The 23392-nt window shown below is 35.2% G+C and overlaps 3 protein-coding genes across 4 annotated transcripts in view; 2 read left to right on the plus strand and 1 right to left on the minus strand.

Annotated features, from left to right (window-relative positions):
- The first annotated feature begins 232 nt into the window (after positions 1 to 232).
- On the plus strand, positions 233 to 4967 carry LOC106179854 (neo-calmodulin). The gene is made up of 3 exons (XM_013563644.3): positions 233 to 439; positions 886 to 1089; positions 3649 to 4967. The coding sequence occupies exons 1-3, from the start codon at positions 420 to 422 to the stop codon at positions 3941 to 3943; spliced, it is 519 nt and encodes a 172-aa protein (XP_013419098.1). The 5' UTR covers positions 233 to 419; the 3' UTR covers positions 3944 to 4967.
- LOC106179859 (serine/threonine-protein kinase Kist-like) lies at positions 4966 to 13297 on the minus strand. Of its 2 annotated transcripts, none has more exons than XM_087009950.1 (11): positions 13012 to 13297; positions 11320 to 11443; positions 10858 to 10966; positions 10099 to 10246; positions 9794 to 9923; positions 9242 to 9445; positions 8792 to 8916; positions 8482 to 8564; positions 8010 to 8120; positions 7604 to 7692; positions 4966 to 6158 (listed from the first exon to the last, which is right to left on the minus strand). In XM_087009950.1, exons 2-11 carry the CDS (start codon positions 11434 to 11436, stop codon positions 6024 to 6026), a joined length of 1251 nt encoding a protein of 416 aa, XP_086866076.1. In that variant the 5' UTR covers positions 11437 to 11443; positions 13012 to 13297; the 3' UTR covers positions 4966 to 6023. The 2 variants fall into 2 exon arrangements, with proteins under 2 accessions (XP_086866076.1, XP_086866075.1); XM_087009949.1 differs by lacking the exon at positions 13012 to 13297 and adding an exon at positions 11863 to 11934.
- A 257-nt stretch (positions 13298 to 13554) lies between these two features.
- The window catches only part of LOC106179862 (uncharacterized), a 54728-nt gene continuing 44890 nt past the window's right edge, over positions 13555 to 23392 (plus strand). Inside the window, exons 1-2 of the mRNA XM_013563651.2 lie at positions 13555 to 13780; positions 18983 to 19064. Coding sequence (XP_013419105.1) covers positions 13705 to 13780; positions 18983 to 19064 — 158 coding nt within the window. The 5' untranslated portion in view covers positions 13555 to 13704. The remainder of the gene's footprint in view (positions 13781 to 18982; positions 19065 to 23392) is intronic.

Consider the following 23392-nt stretch of genomic DNA (forward strand, 5'->3'; position numbering starts at 1 on the left):
ATGGCAATAATCCTACGTGAAAATTTTGGGAATCTAATCGAAACTAACTTGAATGGGAATACTTACGCATTCGATAATTTTCACCTGTACAACCTTCCATTGGCCTCGCTCGAAACGTACAAAAAAGCCGCTGATGAATATTCATGACTCACCAAAAATCTCAGCTGCACCAAACGCCGAACGCACCCATAAATTAACCTACTCCTTCCTGCACAACGCATTATAAAGCTGATCGAGAGAAGCAATTTGGCTCATTATTATACCTTAGGAGCTTTCCACATACCTGACCCTGTGAAATACGAGTGGAGCACATTTGGTGGATATATTAAAAAGTCTACAGCGTCTGAAGACAGTTGGAGATTTAAGGCTTACGGAATAAACACTCACTTTAGCTATCCGATCTATATCATACTTTCATCATGCCGCAACGGAAACTTCCGTAAGTATTTATTAGGAGTTTAGCGATAAGTTACAAGTGCCTTTTTCATGATTTTTAATTGATTTTGGAGGTTGCGACTGAGAGTTCCTTGTCGATTTTCAAGAAAAATTATAAATATGTTGGTATCGCTTTTTGGTTTGTTTCGTGTAGTGGGATATATCTTCTTGTACTCTCGAGGAAAACATTCACTTGCTTTTAGCCGGCGTTGAGTATCAAGTTAACGATCAAATTGCCAGATAACACTTTTCTACAGTTTTCGCTGCCCTTTCTTCTGAAGTGTTCTAATAGAGAAAGAACATACCTGCTGTTGAGCAGACGATTCTGCTTCTTACCTCCAAAGTAAATATTTAAAATCTCTGCACATACCATGTAGACTTTGTAAGTGATATCATAAATAATTTGCCTCTTACCGAAATTGCAATATTTCTGACAACTCTCTCTTGCAGAAAAGAAGTTCAAGCAATGTTTGACAAATACACCCAGAAAAACATCCGTCGGTTGAAAAAAGAACAAGCCATAACAATGCTTACAACTGAATTTGGGCTTACTGCTGAACAAGCGGAAAATATGTTCAAAACGTTCGATTCTGACGGTAACGGCAGTCTTAGCATGTGGGAGTTCCAGCAATTCTATACGATAGTCGGATCCAGGTAAGTTGACCATACATCAAACGAGATCAATGTCCTATAATTTTGCGATTTTATGACTTTACACCTCTTATTCTCAATTAATTGCATAACTGCAGTATATCAAAATAATGTTATTATCAAAATAATGTATAATGTCTTACAATTTACGTCCCCGTATTGTTTCAATGTGAATACTTGTCTTTCGAAGCAATGCTTGTATTCAAGTCAATATCATATAGATAACCTGTTTTCTAACGGTACTTTGAGCCTTTGTCCGACGAGCCATCAGGAAACAACACTAAGGCGGTGATAAAAACAACTAGCCCCCACACGTGTTATACTGTTCATTCAGCTGTGCCAATACGCCTTCGGTCGCATATAAAATAACACACTTAACTCCAAATAACTTCATAATTCATCTTTATGTACAATTTGATATATTTATTATAATGCATGTTAATTCTGAAATGAAAACATTTGGAATTACTGAGAAGAGATACACCAGCCAGAAGATGCTACCATTTAAAATGTTTAGGTGAATGGCATAAGGCCAGTTAGTTGAGGCCTGTAAACCACAAATCATGAAAGAAATGCAGACGGTTGGAATTTCAGCGAGGTTAGACTTTGGATAATTGCAAGTAAGACTAAGCATAAAAATGATTTCTTTGTCAGTAAATGTTGTGAATGTGAAATGATGTTAACTTCTCTCTAGTTTTTCTTTCCTCTACAGCAAGGTTCTAATCTAGGCTTGTGGCAAGGTTCGCCCATTTTTACTATCCACTTATAATACCCACTGCTCCTTCAACCTCATGTATATTCACATCATCCTCAATTTCCCAAAATATCCATAAAGCAACAATGGAAACACGTCTTGGCGAAAAAAGAGCACCAGTTTAAAAAAGCACGTTCAGCGTAAAAAGTCTACGCCGTGAGGCGCCTTTAAAGCGAGGAGTCTCCATAAGACATGGAGATAATGTGCCTTTTTTATGGCACTGATCTTGCAGCCATTGGCTCAGTTTGGGTCTGAATATATCTTTTTACATCCTTGCAAATAGATATACTGCTTATGGCCTACCTTGTCCAGGGAGAGAGATAATAAAAATTACGGGCAGTATAAATCACACCATAGCTTTCTGTAGTTATCAGCTTTACATCAAACGGTGACCAAGATATGGTAAAATAATTCTTTGTGAAAGCAAGGCGGAAGAAATAGTTATATTGATATATTTTGAAACGAAATGTTGAATATCACCTGTTCTTTAGGAAAACACGGTACAGGTGATGTATTTGCTACATCTATGTTGTAGTTCACAGCTATGTTGCAGTTCGAGGGAGCGGATGTAAATAGAGATAATAAAACATGTCTAGCAATATAACTCACACTGGGAGAGACTTAGGTTACACCAACTGGCAATCAAATGTAGTGAAACTCTCATTAAACAAACAGCAAATCCAGCATTAAGTGACGTAATGACTGGAAGATGAAAATTGGAAAGTAAACGTAATTTCAACATTAGTTTTTTTATGATCTGGATTGCTGTAGACTAAAGTAACTATTTACAAGCGATAATTCTGTAAGTAGAAATCTCGCTAATAACACGTTGAACTTTGTAGTTAGGTGGTGTAGTTCGTTAAAATGAAAAGGTAAGCAAAACAAGAAGAAGAAACGTTTGTTCAAGATAGATATTTATTCCAAGAGTGAAATCTATTATTTGCAATCCTCATCTCAGTTAAAGTGTATCACTAGAGCTTATCCTAATTCTTCGCTTAGTTAGGTTTTCGAATATGAAACGATACATTGGATAGTACATATTCTTAGATGAATTATTTGTTTGTACACACTGCCCTAGTGTTTATTTGACCACAAGCACCTGTTTTATATACCGTTCTCACCGGTAGTCCACAGCCTTTACAGTGGCCAAGTCAGCCAAAACACCTACCTAGACTGAAACCTTTAGGTATCTGTTTCTTGTGATAAAATACAACAGATGGATCCAGATCCCTGTAGTTCCTGTAGCTCGGTGTGTTCATTGAAATATTTCCATTTTCTAAGAGGGCTTACAAATTGCCAGCCTGATTTGATATCTAATCAAATACAGCCTGCCCGTGAACCCAGGTATTATCAACTATTTCTAATTATCGACAGTGTTCTGGGGTAACTTTATGTGATCTTTGATTAAAAACCGACGTTCCTTTTGGTCTTAAGGTTATAGAAGTGGGAAATGCCATGGGAAAGGCAGCGAGGGCCAAATTTCCGAAAAAAAAAGTAGGCTAGTGATTTTCTTTCTGCACGCCCCAAATAAATAAATAAATAAATAAATAAATAAATAAATAAATGGATTAGTACACACAAACACTCTCGCGGAAGGAAAGAGAGAGAGAGGGGAGGATTGGTAAACTGCGTCTGAGATATTGGAAGCTGAAGAAAGACGAGCTGCTCCTTGGAGTTTCATTTTCTAAACATCTCTCGATCCAGTAGTCATACTTATTAGATAATTCCTAGGGCATCAGCACTTTAATATTTAATAATAAATATACCTATTATAAAGTAGTATCAATAATATATTTTTTATATTTCAGTGTCGGAGAGTTACTGGCAAAATTCAATGAGATGGACAAAGATGGAAGCGGGGCAATAGACCCAGAAGAGGCAAGGGCAGGGTTCAAGAGTCTGATGACCAAAACTGGCCGTAACTTGACCGAGAAAGAGGTGGACTTTTTCATCAAGACGACATCAAGTGAGGATGGGCAGGTGGACATTGGAAAATTTGGACATTTGTTGTACCGTCTCAAATTCTTCGAGGGTGCACCTTCCGAAACTCAAAAGTTGAAAAAGGCCGCAAAAGAGGCTGAAGAAGAAGAAGCCAAGGCATAAAAAGACCAAATATTTCCAGCTTTTCATTTCCTTCCTATGTATCTAGTAGTTTCCCTTCTGTAAAAAATTTAATATATTATTTAAGAATTTTACCTACTGCGGCTTTAAAACGTTGCATCGCTTTTTCATCATATTCAAATTTTATCATTAAAATTGTATATAAGTACAACGGCAGAATCCTGCTGCAACGAAGCTTCAGTAACGTAGCCTTGGTTCATTAGCTGTGCAATGAAGTCTGTTCCAGGGATTGAAAAGAGCAAAGAAAATATGCGCAGGGAGATATTGTAACAGTGCAGAAGCACATGAGTGAGGGAATATTTTCCTCCTTATAGTCTGCATTACTTGAGACAGTATTGCTAAGTTCTGTCGAGTGAAAGATAATTTACGAAATATGTGTATATAAATCATTATAAAATTGTGCGTTTAAATATAAATTAAATTATAAGCTAAAGATATTAATCACATATTCTTTTAAAATGTTATTGTTAAACTTAAAATAGAAATAGCAAGTTTACATGAGGATTCTTGGGACGCTGATTAATATCTTCTTTTTCCACGAGAATTACATTTTCTCTTTTTAGCAACTGCAGTTGCCTTGTGCGTAGAATACATTTGGACGTTGTTGAACATACCATTGAAACTACTGCCTTGAAATTGCCTACATTTATTCTTTTTTTTATAACTATCCACATCTAGATTACAAATGTATACTTTAGACATCATATAAATCATAATGAAACAGAGAAGCACAATGTTTTATGTCAAAAAATCAACAGACGGAAAACTTGACTATCTCTGTATAAGAGATAGGAAAAAAATTCTTCAAATCTCTTCCCTTTCATTCCAAAACATCTCTTGGCATATTTCTTGAGAAAAAACTTGCTCCATGTTATTATGCAATAGAAAATTTGAGAATATTTCGAAGCTTTGTTTTTTAACATTTGTAAGTAACAACATTTTCTGTTGTCAAATAATATTTATTTGCAACACTTTTTATACTTTTGAAATAAATTAATAAATCATATAGAGTAGTTCTTTATTGCTTTATTGCTTTAATAATACAGTATTGGCAAGCACTGTGACTGTCATTAATAATAATAATAATAATGGCAAGATGTCATGGCTGATATTGTAAACAGAAGAAAGAAGAGTAACAAAAAATGTAAACCTTATGAAAAATTTCAAGCCAATTTTCTACTTATTACCTTGCAAAAGCAACAGCAGACTTGTTTAGTTTAGTGCATCAATCTAATACTGTAAAATGTGGCAAATGCATGTATAACACTATGCCCTCCCAATCCCCATGTAAAATTCACAATATGTCTTCAGCAATAACACTAATAAGAGCATAATTTTGAGATTCATCTTTGTTGATAAATGTTTAATTATAAATACTCCACATGTTCCAGAATCCTGGAAGTTCTTTATTACAACTGAAATAGTTCCTCAGTCTCCCATTCCATACAACATTGTTTTGACATGCCTTCTTTCTGAATTCTTCAGTTAAATCCATATCAAACAAACATTCACTACCATCTACTTTAGTAAGTAGAATATGATTATTTATCATGATTATAACAATTCCAATATCTGTCTTACTGGTGTTTGAATTCACATCAGTTCCTCTTCTTTCAATAAATCTTGTACAACAAAAAAGGGGTCGGTTTTACTACAAAAGTAGAGTTTTGTTTGCATATAGCAGTAAATTTACAGTTCTTTTTAATAAAATCAAAGCAATTACCAATCTTGAGCAAATAAAACTGCAGCACTGGTTGTTCAACTTATGCTGGTTTTTCAATTATCCAAAGTAACACTTCATTAATCTATATAACATGAAAAATGTATTACCATTCCCCAGCATAACTATCCTGATTCCAGGGCATGGAACCAGGCAACAATAACATCACTTCTCAGACAACCTATTAAGGGGCCGAGGGAAGGGGTCGTTGGGGGGGGGGGGGGGGGGGGAGGATGGGGGATGCACTCTCTGTGTAAGTCTAAACACAGCAACCCAATTCTGTATGTATGAATACTATCTCAACTGTATTTCCCACATACACAAACATCCAGCATTTGTTGTTTACAGAAGTCTCCCACTCTCCATCCAGTCCTGGGGGAAGAATGTGGTGATGACTGTTCTTCCGGAGAAAGTTCTTCCACACAGTGAGGAGAATGCCACCTCACAATCCCTGCACTGACTGAACTCAACATACACCTGGAAAAAAAACAGGTTAAATATAACAAATTGAAAATAATAACAGGAAATGGAAATTTTATAAATTATCAAACTGAAATAGCATGTGATTACACACGGGACAAAGGGAAAATTGCAGTTCCTTTCATTTTGCACTCAGTGACTTGATAAGGGCATAAACCGATGCAATTTTAAATATGGGTTATTTTATAATTGAGAGATACTCTTGGAAATCTGTACCAGAAGTAATTTGCACAGAGTTTTTTTGAAGGGGGAAATGTGATTTATTAATCGCCATTCATGACCTTATTTAAACTTGTAGGTCATTGACTTTTTAATGTCAAAACAACAACAGTCACCCTGAGCTTCAGAGATAGCTTGAAACAAACCTCTACACTATAGCATACCCTGGCCAGATTCTTTGGGCCCGGCTGCCCCTCACTCAAATTTAAAGCTCGTCCCAGTGAATCACTTAATGGTCTAACCAGTAAATAGGAATGAGTCAAAGCACAGTTTGTTCAAATCCAGACCTGGACCAATCAAAGATTACAGAGATTTATTGTGCTGTGCCAATAAAAAACCTAGGAGTTGCTCTAGTGTCACTGGGCATATTCCTAGACTTTACTCAACCTTTGGTGAAAAAACTTGAAAACATGAATTCGACTGGCTTAACAAACTAGGTCAAAATGAATCTGGTCACATGTAACTTGAAACGACAAGGGTATGCTATAGTGTACAGGTTTGTTTCAAGTTACCACCGAAGCACAGGGTGGCAACAGTAACCTCACAGGGTAATTCATGTTTGCAGGTTAGGTGACTGCTGGGGGTACTTTGTTACTGACGGCATACTATGGCATATGACCTGACAAAAATGCCAGGTATCTCTCGCCCTCTTTAGCTCATTGAAGTTCACATAGAAATAATGCTGGTGTTTTATAATCAGTACAGAATAGTTGTCTTTTTGAGCTACTTTTGAGACCTTTAAAACAAATGTCATGTAAGTAGGTTCATAAAACCTGCGGTGCACACTTCATGTAATTTGTTATTTATAAGATGGAAGACATGAGTGATCCTGAACTCCTCCTCAAGAGGTCCTGCCGAATTCTTACCCTGAGCCTTTAAACTAATAACTGATTAAGTGGCAAAGTAAAACAACTTTTAGTTGTGATCGAAGCAGCCTAGGGTGATACACATTTAGCTTTTCTCATGTTTTTAAGCAAACAGTGAAGAATATGATGTGGTAGAATGACGAGGTCCATATAATTGTATTAAAAGTTTTAACTTAGACAGCATTCATAACATCTCAGAAAATAAAAATTTACTTAGATATTATGAATACTGTCTAACCAAAATCAAAGAAATGTTTTTTTCCATTTCCTTTCCTTAATGTTTTCATCCATGAGTAGATAAAAAACCTCAATACATAATGATATGCCCTTAAATAATTCCTAAAAGCAGTTGCCCACCTTTCCTCTTCCTGGTCCCTCCTTTGGTATCACACATTTCACTACATGCCCATACTTCCCACACTCACTAAGCACATCAGTCTGGATATCTGAAACAGCAGACATAATGTTTTCAATTGTGCCAAAAGGCTTCTCTACCACAATTTTCACATTGTAAAGGAAATCATCCAAGGGCTTGTTCCCAATGAAACTTAAGTTCTGTCTAGTGGGGGCTCTTGCTAAATGCAGTCAGATTAACAAACTAACACACCACCTCCTGGAATGAAGTAGAATTCAGGCCAGTGATTTTTTGGGCTGGCAAAAAGTTAGAAATCTAAGTACTAAGTAGTTGTAAAAATCCCATCCCTGATTACCCAGCTTGTACACTGTAAATACTGTGATAATTTGCTTTGTATGAGCAAGGTACCTTTATATTGCTCCTCATCTCTATCTTCATCTTCATTTTCAACTTCATCAAGAACATTGAGGAGTCTGAGAACACATGTGGGTAACAGCAGTAAATCATGATAGGTGGGAGCTGAAGAAGAAACCAATGGGATAAAGATTTTTATTTGTGTACATCTAGACTGAAAACATCTACTAAAACAACACCATGTCTTCATTTTGTCAATGAGCATGAAGCATAATGCATCATTTATAAAAGAGCGAGGTCTAGCTTTCAGGCAATTGTAAAATAAGCACAAAATATTAGAAATTCTCATGCTATAATATCAAGTTATCCAGTCAACCACCTCTAACGTGATAGCTGAAAAAAAAAACTACAGAAAAAGCCTAAAAATGAAAGAAGCTCACATAGTAACCTTACATATTAAATATGTGGAAAGAAATTAAGTGCCCATATGGGTAAGGGGGGGGCAAATTTATTGAAATCAAATTACCTATTGAGTACTCCAGGAAGTGATCTTGAGGTAAATTAGCACATTCTGCTTTAGCTCTGTTCTTTGGAAGACATGTTACTAAGCTGCAAAAAATAAGAGGATCAGCATGGTTTAACCCATTAAAGTTAAAATCTAGTCAGATATTTAACTTGTTTGAGATGAATATAGCACAGCTTATCAACTTTAAAAATCTATAATTTTTCTCCTGACTTCATTAACTCAGATACGCTCTTTAATACACAACTATGCAAAATACAAATTTATTTTATAACAAAGTCGCCAAATGAGTTTTCTTGGTAAATCATTATACCTGCAAATCATGTTACTAAAAGCTTTAAACACTTTTTCATCTGAGTGTTCTTCGGTTTTGGATGAGGTTATTGTTTGGCAAGCTCTTGCATAGTATCTACACTGAGTATATTTTGGGGCTGTACTCTGCAAGAAGATAAGGCTTTGGGTCAATGTACAGAAATATTCTCTGCTAATTGTTACATTTCATCATAATGTTTAAATTTGTCCTTTTTTTTTTTTTGGAAACATTTTTTTCAAAATGAGACATTTTATTAGTGTGTGTGTGTGTGTGTGTGTGTGTGTGTGTGTGTGTGTGTGTGTGTTTTCAACTGTTAAACAAAATGAGTCTTTCAACATTAAATGTAAATAATAAGAAAAGAAATATTTCAAAAGATGTGTTGCTTTTCTTTGTTCAAGTTCATGAAAGCTACCTAAACATAATTTTTAATAACAATAAAGCCAGTCAAACCTTGCAACTTTCACAAACTGCCACAGTGTCCCCTTTCTTCAAGAACTTTTCTCCAGTGAACGCTTCCAGCATTACACAGCCCACACTCCACATATCTGCCTCACAGCCTGGTGCTGACACCTGGTGTCTGTTTTCCTCAGCAGTTTCATTCCAGAGAGTGCTCTCTGGTGCCCGATAACCAGAGGTCTGAATCTGCCCTACATCCTGAAAGAGAACATTTTTCCTAATAAATTGATTTATTTGTATGCAAATATTATTTGTCAAGCAAATGTAGAATATTTAAAGATAAAACCTGAGAAAAATTCTTGGTCTATGGAGGTAGTTGGAGTAGACTGGTTACATATAGTAAACCACATGATTAGCCAGACCCTAATGGCACTAGTCACATACATTAATATTATTTATTAGAAGCATTCTTCCCAATATTATTCAAAAGCAATAAAAATTAGAAAGTCACGCATATGTCCTTTATCACATAAAGTCCACTAAAAAAAAAGTTGAGTCTCTAAAGACACAATTTTCTTTTTTTTATCAAAACAAAAGATCACTCACTTTATCCTCAGTGTGGAAGCTGAGACCAAGATCTATTAGCTTCCAACAGCCACTCTGACCACTCCATAAGATATTGGTGGGCTTTACATCCCCACGGACAAAACCAAGACTGTGCAGACACCACAGACCTCTGGATAGAAATTAACAGAAAGATCAAGCTGTGAAATGTTAGTGAAAAAATAATAAATAAATAAAACAGGAAGACACTGAAAACCTACAAAATTTTAATGTTTTATGTTAAAACATAAATTACATTTTGCCACATTTAACGTGCTGCCACCTATTGTTCATACCTGAGAACTTACTGGTAAATATCCCTGGCAAGTCTCTGTATGTGATATAGCGACAGCCTCCCACTGCTCTTCAGGAGCAACTGTCTGATGTCTAAGTCCAACTGTTCCTGAACTAAACAGTGCTGGTTATTGTCAAGGATGCAGTAGTCTAACACGTTCACTGCAAAAAGATGTTTGTAAAACATCAGTAAGTATTATGATATATATTAAGATATAAGAAATGTACTGTATATACCGGTAGTTATAGGCCAATCTTAAGTCTGGAATAAAAATATGAAGATATTGCTGGAATGGTTCATTTAACATTATCAAAAACAGATATCATGTTAATTCAATGTGAAATTCACAGTCAAGTACAGCTTACAACATCAAACAACACCTTTTTAGTCTTTTATCAAATATGAGTATAATAATAACACTCTTTCTAACCTACTCTGAGCTTCAGACCTGATCTGTGTCTCTTCACTTCTAACTCACCATATCAGTTAGCAGGCCCGTAGCCAGCAATTTCAAAAGGGGGGTTCGTTTTCTGAAAATGTGGACCTTTTCCCATGAAAAATGCATGTACCTAGATCAAATTTTACCCAGCGTGGACCTTTTCCAAGCAAAAGGGGCGGTTCTCTCGAACCCCCCGAACCCCCCTTGGCTATGGGCCTGGTTAGGTTCCTATTTTACTATCAATAAGGTACAACAAGCAGGGATGTATAAATTGAGAAAGTGAAGATGCTGACTGTGTTGTCTCTGAAGTTGGGATAAACTAACCAACTTTACCTATGTGTTGATTGCTTGGGTGTTTTGTGTGGAGAATATCCAGGAGAATTCTCTCTCTGTCACAGGCAAACACGTATCTGGAATCTGCTCTATATACTTTGATACACACCTGAAATATCAATTTCATTGAATTCTAAATCTTATATGTAATCTTACATTAATAAATATAAGGTTAAAATTAATGATTGATTAATTTATGACATTTGAGAAGTGACAGTACATGTACAGTTTGTATGTACCCAGTATAAACCATTATTTAAAATGACTTTTTTAATATTAATGACTGACAAGTAAAATTTTAACAAAAATGTTTAAAAACTGAATTCAACCATTTTTCATCAAAATTATCTTGAGATCCAAAATTAATTTTTTTCTTAGCCAGCTACTAGGTACAGGTATTATACTTAAGAAATATTGTTTAAGCAATAAACAGCTAATATAATGCAAAAGTCAATTCATTACCTCACCAAAGCCCACTGCTTCCACAGCTCTATAAACAGAACAGCAGCTGCCTTCACCTATTTTGTTCTTGACATGCCATACACGTCCCTCTGTCCCTTGGACGGCATGGTTTTCCATCTGAGCCCTGCAAGGTGATACAAGTAACAAGACATATAATTGATGAAGAGGAAATAATAGCTATATTATCAGTTAGTTAAACTGCTTCGTTTTGCATAGTGTTACACACACGATTAGTATTTTAGCAGTGTTATGCATTGCTGTACAAGCATTAACAGTTAATTTCAATTTATAGAAGTAGTTACAGAAACTTTCAATGCATCCTAGTAGTGTACTGACTATCTGGTGTACTTATGAACTTTTAACCAATATGAACAGAGCAAGTTGTTGTGATAAGAAGCCATTGTTTGCAATAAACCTGCAACATATCCGAATCCAAGTCAAATTTAAAAAATGTGGACTTTAAGCTCACGATGTTAAGTTATGCCTTGGTTACCAAGCACATCATAAGTTTTGTAATTATGATTGTTTCAAAAAAGCACTCACCATCGGTAAAATGAGGGGCTAATCTTTTTTAAAGAGAGATTGGAAAATATAGCACCTGTTCAAATGCGTTAGTTGTGACAGATGAGATATCAATTGCTCTCTAAACTACCGCAATTTGCTGCAGTGTTTTTTTTTTTTTTTTCAAATTTTCTTCTTAATCTAACATCCTTTGTAAATGCGACTGTTTACAACTCTTTATACGAGGGTAACTTATTCGTAATATCATGAAGTAATTACAAGGACATATAGAAATTCTATTTAAAGCTCTCTTTATTCATAACACAGATTGTGTTTAATTGGCAGTTAATTGACAAGGGAATCAAATTTTATACGCGTAAAACAAATTCAATTAAGTCACAAAACAACCATATATACTGTTATCAAATAAGATACATCAGCTATGCGCATGAATATTCACAAATAATTACATCAATATACTTTTTTATTAATAAAAAAGAACAAATGAATTCAGTTTCATTAAAACACGTCTCAAAATTATCATGCCTATTTCCAGTGACATAAGTTTCAGTATAGCAACTCTATACAACCTGAGTTTCAGAAAAGGTGTTCTAACGATGACTGTGAATTTACTCTCATCAATTTTGTAACTGTATAACTGCAATAAGACTTATCAATTATTTTGGTGTAACACGTATCCGCCGGGGCAACACTTTTGCCATGTCTACTTTCTTCTTTTTTTTTTTTTTAGCATGTTACTCACAAGAGAGAGAGAGAGAGAGAGAGAGAGAGAGAGAGAGAGAGAGAGAGAGAGAGGGAGGGGGGAGAAAATGTCACCTTTACCGATGTCTGGTAAATTTTACTAATATACATTTGACGTGGATTTCTGTGACATGCACCCTTTTCTCATTCTCAATAAAGAAACAGCACAGTCAGATACATAAACCAGGGGCGGATCCAGAGATATTTTCTGACAGTCTTCCAAATTATCTTTGTTGATCCATCCTCTATTTTTGACCGTCTTCTGGCAGAAAAAAATGGATACCCATCAATGTAAGCTTGAAAATCTGACCGTCTTCCAGAAGGCCCAGAAGACAGCCTCAATCCGCCCCTGTAAACACACCCAGTCAACGTGTAAATATAAAGACCCCGACGTGATTTACAATAAGCCCGTATGTATCATATACTAGCCTTTCAAACTGAAGCAACCACTCAAAATTCTTTTGAATTTCGTTAACCACAGCCAGATGTCAGCACGGTGCTCCCCGGCCGCAGCAGCAGGTGCCTGCTGTGTGTTTTGAATAAAAACTTCGACGGGTCTACGTACGCGCGAAACCCTTACAGTAGTTTTCCATCTCTTTTCGAGTCAAATATAGTAAACAGAGTAACTGAAAGTCACTCAAAATAAATTTCTGTCCCAAGAAAATTGTCTGTTTTAAAACTTGAGCTTGTTAAGCGCCTTTGGTGACCTAGAGAATTTCATTCATTGAGACGAGCAATATAACAACAAGTTGGCTTCCGCGTTAAAACCACAAGGAAATAGTGCGAGTATAACTTTCAAAGTAATCGTTTCTTAAGTATTTCGTCTATATACTCGCACATAAACGGAGGAAATATATAAAACTATCAAAAACAGAAAAGTTTTAACGAAGTATATGTTGTTAAATTAACTTCGATAGCGCGCCGCTCCAATATTTAATTGGACGCGGAGTGATATGAGCACTCTGCTGGGCAAGATAAACTTTTTGTTCACAAGTAAAGGGGACGTCATCGTGGAAGAAGCGAACAGGGACTCCACTTTCCCAACTCAGGATTTGGATAATTTGTCGGATATTACCAGAACCGATGCATGGAGTACGACTTGTATAGGAGTTTAACTTCGTGATGCAGCCCCTAGTCTTTTGGATCTGTACCTTTTTTGTGCTACTAAGAACGACAGAAACAGAGGGGTCATCACCAGGTAGGTGGCTGCGTGAGGGACAGTGAGTGGCTCCATACATATTGATCGGTCTCGAGATTTGAGGACCTTCTCTGCTCTGATTTAAACGTTTTATCAAATATTGAGAGGTCAGAGGGACGTGTATAACTGTACTGAGTTTTGGGCAGCATGTTTCGTTATAAGAAGTGGTTGTATGGATTTATAGAACAGTGGTCGAATCGGTTAGTGCTTGACCTAGGCTAAATCGTAGGTTTAATTTATTACACCCCTACCCTTAATCTGGAAGAGCAGATGTTCGCCAAACAAAGAGGACTCGTAACACCCCCAATTAAGTATAACGGACGATGTTTATTGAGTCGCTAAGGTTTCCATTCGAAAATAAGTTTATAATTCAGAAAATGCCCAAAAGTTAAATTTGGAGAAGTTGTGAACAGTGGTTTTGGTATGCTTGTAGGCTGAAACAGTGAAAGCATTTAGGGCAAGTGCATGTTTCAACTGGTGAATGTGGGAGTCATCATTTTCCTTTAACATCTGTCTCATTAACAATTAAAAGAATTCACATTTGGAATGTTGTTTTTTAAACTAAGTTAGGAAGTCACAGACTTCAAGTTTTTTTATGTTTTTTTGTAACAATCTACACCATTGAGAAATGTTTGCAGTCAGGTTTGATATGTACAAATGTTAATTTCACTTAATCATTTCATTGTTGATGTGAAATAAGTGATTTAAGAATTCCTAGTGTCATTTTATTTCAATTAAATAAAAAAAATGAAGAATGATTGCATGTGATCAGATTTATTGGGAAAGCTGTGATTTAATTTGGAATAATCAAATCAAGGCAAATGATAATAAATAATACATTAACTAAAGACAGGAAACATAAAAAAATCCAATCCTTTATATTTTATAACTTTTCTTTCACATATAATCTAACAAAGTACAATGCAATCGGACAGATTTATATGTTTAGTTAAAATCTTATTTCATCTCTACCAAATCATAGTGGAAAGATGATAGTAAATAGTTTACATAAGTAAGCCCCTATGCCATATCACTTGATCTGATTTGAACTGAGAGCCAGCAGATGCTCTGGTTTAACTGCCAATGTAATTGATTCTGATGAGCAGCTGTTAATTTTCCCACGAGTAAGAAACCTAACTTGTTGACTATTTGTGATGTGTGTAAAGGGCATAATTCATTAATTGCTATTATCTGTAATCAAAATAAATTTACAGTGTATCTGATGAGAGAAAATATTTAAAGTGCAATGAGATTTATTTGTAACAGATTAAATTTGGATGTAACGGTTGAAATATTAATCATAACAGAATGATGGCAAATTAACATGAAATGTGTTTTTTAAGCATTAAGTAGAGTTATCACAAATGTACTTAAACAAAGTAATTAGAAACTACATAGCTGTCTTTTATTCACCTCAAATTGCATGTTACACAAAGGCACATTAATAAGTCTTTGTTTGAACTTCACTTGTTTTATTGTCTTTGTGGCATGAAGATAGAATTACAGCAGAGAGCTATTTATTTACTAGTTTTCTGCGGTGTCCCAGATTTGAGAAGCTCCATTGAAATACATACTTGGTCATGTGGGTTCGGATTGGAACCAAGCTGCAAAATCCTAACACCAACTAGGCCAACATCCTCGGGCCATGTGCTGATAATTTTCCATTTCCGTATATATGCATTACACACTGGGAGCAAATTTCAGACAGTTAAAAGACTTCAGAGTCTAAAATTCAATATTTTCAACAAACCTGTTCTGTATTAGGTTTGAATTGGGCACGGGGCTTAGAGTGCTACGTTACTTTGTATGCAGCTTGCTGGGATGTGTGTTCAGTCCAAGAATAGACTAAATTTTGATCTCAATCAGAGGACTTTCCCACACCAAGATGCTATCTTAAGGCATCAAACATACTTTTACATGGAAACTAAATGACATTAGGTTCCCAGAGTCTAAGAGATAATCTAATTGCCAGTGCCAATAATCCAGGTAAATTAAAAGCGTTTTCAAATTGGAGAAACTGTAAATTGATAACTGAACTTGAAGCAATATGCAAAGGATGTTTTAGAACTTCTTGTTTATGCAATGAAATCGCAGTATTTAGACATCGTATTCAGTTCTGCATATCAATTCTGAGAATCAAGAAGCATCATGAAATATAAAGCTGTGATTTTGAGAAATGTGGCATTAAATCAAATCTTCTTTCCAATTAGGCTAATGAATGAAAGTGTAAGGTGAACTAGGCCTTAATAAATGTGGGCTGATTACTCAGCTTTGGTTAAAAAAAAACCTAATTGTCAATAAATATAAAATGTGGCTTAAGCTCCTTTATTTAACTATATGCTGCATCAGTTTGTTGAAATATTTAGTCAACATAATATGTGGATCTTCAGCTTAACCTGAATTTGAAAGATTGTGTTATAGTTTAACATTTGTGCATTTTTCTATACAAAAGAAGACCAATCTCAGTAGTTGTATAGAAATATTATAACCTAGATATTGTCCCATAATTGTATATAATGGTTCCTCGTGGAACAAAATGGTGCCCTTCTCGTTTTGCCAACAATTTTCACAATTTTAGTTTTCCATTTTTAACCTTTGAGTAGGGCAGACCATGTAATTGCACAAGACACTATACTATAATGTCTCTTGTATAGAATTGTCAATCTGCTATGTACAAAGTTTGTAACTTGCATGAAATTGCTTGGTAATGGTGAAAGAATTGGCATACCATCACAACTAGACGGATTTATAATGTTTTTGACACAGCACAGACAAATACATGCTTTTTTATCAGACGTAACAGGCAAAGAGGAATAAAACTGTGTGTTATAAATGTAGTGGCTGCTTGTAGTTACATCTCAAGGGAGGGAAAATGACTTGCAAATTTGAGTTCTAAAGATTTAACTGCAATAAAAAAAATCTGTTGGGATTTGGGAGCAATTTTGATTGAAGTCAAGAAAATTGCTGTGGCAAAATATAAGTCAAATGGGATGTGATAGAAAAAAAAGCTTGTGTTATTCTTTACCTTGTGCTAATGTGTTGCTCTTTCGGTTTTCAATGTCAGGGGTTGCCCATTGATGTGAACTGCAGAGCTAACAAGGTGAATGCTTAGAAATCTCGGGAAAATTCCTACAGGTGTTTCTGGGGAAATGAAGAGGCATGTGGTCTCATCTTAAGGATTTCCATGTATTTAAGATCACAAGGAGTTAGCCAGAATTTTATTTAAAACTTGGATTGGGAATTATTTCTTTTGGCTGAAATGTAGATTTTTAAGATTTCTGGAAATTTGAGGATATATTTATTCCAAGGGTTTAAATTGGAATTCTTAACATTTGATAGGCACTACCTGGAAGTTAATGTTTGATCTTGTTCATTCTGGTACCTTTATTGTCAGCCCCAGCTGATACATAGACTGAAAAAAGGATAGAAGATGATAAAACTGTGTGTGATACATTTAAATCATTTTATCTGCAGTAAGAAATTCAGACAAGGGCACTCATTGTCTGAACTTTTGGTTCATTGATAAACAGATGTATATCTTAAACTTTGCTTGTAATTGACTAAACAACTACCTTAAACTTTGCTAGAAAGAAGCAAAAATTGATTAATTTTGTTGTAACAAAATAGGGACTGAATAGGTTAAAACAAGTTCACAAAATGCTATATTCCACAAGAAGTTTTTCTCTGTTTTACCAGTTACTCAGCAAGAACATCCCAGTGCAGACAAATTTATTATCTGGCTAGCGGAGACAAATGAAACCTGACCAGTAGTAGTTCTAAGTGCTGCTTATCTATTGTTAAACCCTTTTAATTTCCATGTCTGGCCTGCAGAAGAGTCAGGCCTCCCGGGTAAAACATGTTAGATATGAAATGACATGGAATGGAAAATCATCGGAAAAACCTGTGCCTGTTGTGATGAATTGGAAATATTGAGAAAAAAAGGCAAGGAAATATAGCGAGCAGTTATCTCAGAGGAAGAATTACAAACACAGAAATTGTAATGCAGTGGATATTTTCATTTTTCAAAACTTCAGATTGCATCATTTACAACCGGTAATTTTGAGTAAAAAATTCTGAGCATATCAGAGCATCATTGCAAACAGTAAGATCAGACATCTGATAGCTATTCCCCTCACCTAAGAAACTTCTCAGCATGATATAAACCCTGTGTATTTGTGGTATTGTCATCAGTAAAATAAAGGTAAACCTTTCCTATACCAGCAGCAGAATAAGCTGCCTCAGTGAACCCTTTGTTATACAGGGTGAAAGCCCTGTGAAGCCCATTACATCATTGGCAGCTCCTGTTAAGGAGGAATGTGTCTCTTGACAGTGAAAGGCAGATGGCTGGGTGCTGGTCTGTTTCATAGGGGTATAATTTGCAGCAGCGGGCTTTCTCACCTTCAGTTTGATGAGCCCCCTGTGCAAATCTTGATCTCTTGGTCAACAGAGTTATTGCAGAAGCCAGATGGCAAAGCGAGAGAGCTTCTGTGAAGGGGGCTTCATTTGATTTGTTTTGATTGGTAATTAGGCCGTTCAAAAATTTTCTTTGATTGTGGGTTTCACTACTAATGCTAGATTATAGTAATCAATTGAAATTGGGGGGTCTTCCTGATCTCAATGAAGGAAGTACATCTAAATAACTTTTTTGTAATATCTGTCCCCATGTGTTTGTTTGAAATAATGTTATGTATAATTATTCAGATAAAAATTATGATAGATCACCACAGAGAGGTAAAGGTGGTTGATGTTTGGCCAAAAAGTTATGTTCTTTCTTTAAAAGAATGGGAACAAATAGATTGTAAACTTGACTTGCCAAAATCTAGAACTTCAAGGTGTTTTATCATAGTCCTGTCTTTTTTTTTTACTGCTTTACATTGTACTTGAGTTAAATGTGGCAATTAAAAACATTCAGAATTAATAAATGTCTGTTTTCTATCACTTAAATAGATTAACCACTTGAGAAACGTAAACAGACATGAGTACTAATATTGTTTTTATGTAAAGATCATTTTTAAATAATTTATCTCAGGGTTCTCATTTATTTATCACAAGTATGTAATATTTTCATGTAAAACAATATTCAGAGGTTATATTCTTTACATGCCTGTCTAAAGTTTTTTTGTCATATTGAATATGGTAATGTATAAATATAATTGCTGTTTTACTATCATAATTTAATAATTTAAATTTTGCCTATTTCAGCTTGCCTTCAAACAAATCCATGCAATTGTAGGAACGGGGGATGTTGTACAGTATCAGAATCAAACGGAACTCCACATTGCGAGTAAGTACATTTGAAGGAACAATTTATCATGGATATTATTTAATAGAACTGTGATTGCTCAAATGAATTTACATTGAAATTTATTACTTCAAAAATGATCATGAAAAAGGGAAGATATTGAGATCACAGCGATTGGAGGATCGCTTGATAAACTGAGGATTCAAAATATACTAAAAGTTGTCCTGTGGTATCTTGTAATATACCTATGACAATCAAACCGTGAAGAAATAATAAAAGTCTGTTTATCCAAGGCTATCAATAGAAACATTTACAAGTTAACTGTAACATTGTTATTGATCCCAATGTTAGACCTATATTTAGCAAGCGTGTTTAGTTTATTGTTGTATTATTGCTGAATATCAAACCTCAGTTTTTGTTGTCTCACAAGAGTGGGAGAAAAAAAGTATGGTAACGGTTTCAAACTTATTGTTTGTCATTCATTTGTCTGGGTAGAAATTCAAAGAATATGCTTTCTGTGATTCAGAAAACTTGAAACAATGATTTTCTCTTGCATGATTAGAACCGTATTAATTCTGAGCCATAAAAAACAACTAAATTTCTTTTCTAATGGGAAAATATATAAAAGACAAGTGATGCTCTTCCTATTTTGTTTCAATTGGGTACTTGCTGTACGTTTACACCCAACATCAAGCCATAGTCCCTACTTATTGTTCATTCACTGAGATTTCTGTTCATATTTATTTAATTGATCTCATTAAGCAAGGCCTATCTTGTGCTCCCTCTCTACAGACAAAACAATATTTCTGTACCCAGTACGATATACAAAAGACTAGACTTACTCAGCCACCCAAGTTTTCTCTATAAATACACAAACTGACAAATTTGATCGCAGCAATATTGGAAGATAATTTCAGTCCTGATAAGGATAATTTAGAGAAAATATGGTATCTTGTATCCGAATCTTTGGAATCTGGGAAAATGAGTAGAAAATTGGCTTCACTGTTTAGAAAGATGAACTTCAGATTTTTTAAAGCTTCATCGAAGGTATTCATTTGTAGGGCTGTTCATTAAGAAGGGAAAGGTGGATGGTATAGTAATCATCTTAACGACTTCATTTGAAGTCTGTTCAGTCCTTCAAGTTCAGCCAGTTAAGTAGGGGTCTGCTATTGCACATTAGCAATCAATATGTTCGTGATTGCAAAAATTGGCTTGAAATTAGTTACAGGACAAAAAAGATCAATAAGGAGCAATGATCTTATGTACTGAGAAAACATTCCTGGTTTTGTGCTATTTGTTAGTGTACGCCAAGGACAACAATTGTGCATTGGCGTATTTATATAAATCAAAATGGTAGCCATATGTAGGGGGTTAGAAAACTGGATGATACGGAGAAGGAAAGAAGTTTTTATCAGTGGCAGATTGCCATAATTTAAAAAAACATTGTTTTTTGTAACTAGTTTGTCATAATTTACATAATGTACACTTGAAATTTTTAATAAAGAGAGGGATGACTGAAAGAACAAGTTTTCACGATAATAAAAGAATTGTCTAATAATTTAGGTAGATTATGAAGTATTTATGTATTGAAAAAGTAATGTCTATTTTATGGACTGCTATCTAATGAACTTATAAATAACTGGTTAAGTGTTTACAATCATTATCAAAACAAATGTTTGTGTAAGATTGAACATCTCAGAAATATATTTCTAGGAAATGTACCCCAGGTAGCCATCCCTCCCGAGTCCCCCTCTCCCTTTCCAAATAAAAACCAATATTTGTCCAAGTCCAAGAATCTTCCTCTCCCCTTTGTTTAGCTCGTCCCTCACTGGGTTCCCTAATCCTTATCAAGATGCCATGTTGAAAGGGAATGCTGATTATCAGGAGACCTTGGCTAGAGGAAAGAGAGAGATAATTACCTGACGCACAGGGAGTTGGGCTTAATAAACAAATTTACAGTAGTTAACTGGGCCGATCAGCCTCCATGTTATACACAAAGGGATGGGAATCGTGGGAACTGGGAGACTTTTTATCAGCGACTGCTTACCTGAGCCATCAGACCATCTGTCCGATTTGATTGGATACAATAAGCCAGTTGAAAAGATTGATAGGGTGAAGCGTGCCTATTTAATTCAAGAAAAAAATGGCAAGCATTCACCTGTTGTTTGTGATAATTGGCAGTTTCAAAAAAAATTTTGTCACCCCCTTTCATAAATAATGCATACTTAGTTATAGAATAGGACTATCACATTATTTTTACATAAAAGATGCAGTGATGGTAGATGCAGTGATGGTATATATATCTATTTTTGTTTTTTGTAGTAGCAAGGTTCGAATTTTTTGTTCATTTGATTCATTCTTTTTTTTTTTATTGATAGGGTTTTGACATTGATTTTTTAAAGGAAATGCTTATTTAGCATTTGAAATGTTTCCTTAGGAAAGGAACACTGAAGCTCTTTTAAAGAAAATGCTCTTAAAAAGCATTAAATAACAAGTTTGAAAAGTTTAACAAACAAAGAAAATACACCACAATATATATTTTTTGCCTTAAAGTTATTTATTTTTTAAAACAATTTTTGTCGGATTAACTTAAAATGGAATTTTGGGAAGCAAGTGTGGTTATTTATGGATATTGGCCAAAGAAAAGAGTGCTTAGGCCATTAAAAAGTAGACAAAAATCTTTAAAAATTGACAACTGCACTTAAAGAGACAATTCAAGTTTATTTGTGTGTAACCTGGAAAAAAAAGAACGGGATTACTATTTCCCAGAGTTTTTCCCAGTAATCCCATTTTTCTGCTTGGTTACCTGTATTGTCACTTCAGGGTAATTGCGTTACACATTTCAAGTGCAGAGTTGATTAATGGAAAAGTGGTTTCAATCACTGTGATTCGTCAGGTGAGCTTGCATGTCGCCTGGTAATGAACCAAGGGGTAGCAAGACTAGGAGAAGTTTCTCACATTAATTAACAAGGGTGTAGACGTATATTATATGTATGATAGAGCAGTGAATTGATTAAGAGAACTATTAGGGCTGATTAAGGTTGGCAAGATTTACACTTTAAATACTATAGATGTCATTTAGCGCAAATGCTGTCAGTTAAGGTTCAATATAAATATTTTCATGTACACCTGAGATGAAATTAGAGGGCAATGATCTGCTTTTATTGTGTAAAATTGAGACAGTTTATGATGCAAGACCTTCACCTTAAATAGACAGATGGTGTGAAGCCCCAGTTATGGCATACCTTGTGTATGTAATTTCACTGCATGTTACAAGCGTAGGGCCTTATCAGTCAATTAATTGTCTTCAAGTAGCCAAGACCCAAATATTTAAAACAAATATGTCACCTAAGACACAAACTTGAAGCTAGTTGAGATATAGGATTAAATGTCAGATGATTATTGGGTTGTTTCTGTCTCCAAATCTTTTTGTTTATTGCTGCCATGGCAATGTATGTTGAACATCTTTGCAGTGAGACAGTCCTCCTAGAGACTTTGGATTATCAGTTTTTCACGTCTGATTAAGCACCATTGAAGGATCCTGTAATACTGTTAGTGTGTACATTGCGCAGTGAAAAAAATCTAGAGTTGGTATTCAGAAAAGTACAGGAGGAATGAGTGTGTGGGAAAATACTGCCGCGCTGACTAGCGCACTGCCAAACATGCCATCTCTATCTCACAACATGGAGATTTGTCACTTAGCCAGTCCTGATTATTTTGATTTCTTTTATCTGCTGATTGCTGATTGCCAAACTATGGCGAAGGCCTGTGTCTTCTCTCAAACAACTATTTGGAAACATGTAATGTTGTGTTGAAATTGAACAGAGACGGACCTGGGTATTTTCATTTTGGAGTGGGCTGCTAAACACTCACATACCTACACATGTGTAAACTTTGCCTGGTAAATCTTATAACATTTTGGCTGAGCTAAACACATGAGCAGCTCAAGAGGTGTATTATTTTAAATTCTAAATTGCCCCAAAAGTTTTCAAATATCAGTCCTTTAAAGGATCATTTATTAATATGCGGATCCTTAATGTGCGGTGATCACAGAGATGTTCTTGTCTTAGGTTTTTTGGTCAGATAAGAAAACAGAATATTTTCTTTGAAATGTTTTCTCCTCATGCAATGTGGTAAACAGATTGATGGAATGATTAGGCAAGTGGTCCACAAATCTCTACTGAGGCATGGTAAATTTACCAACGTCTTCTTCCACTATCAGAAAAATCTAAAAATTTTAGCTGACAGTTAGTCAGCACTTGTGTTTTGAGTTGCAAAAAAATAAGAAAAAATCTACAAATCCGAAAGCATTTTAGGGACAGACATTTTAGATGAATTCTGAATTTTCAAAGTTTTTTGGTAGAGGTAAA

The sequence above is a fragment of the Lingula anatina genome, chromosome 3 (genome assembly GCF_051362555.1).
Source record: "Lingula anatina isolate TDL-2025a chromosome 3, LinAna3.0, whole genome shotgun sequence".
NCBI lineage: Eukaryota > Metazoa > Brachiopoda > Lingulata > Lingulida > Lingulidae > Lingula > Lingula anatina.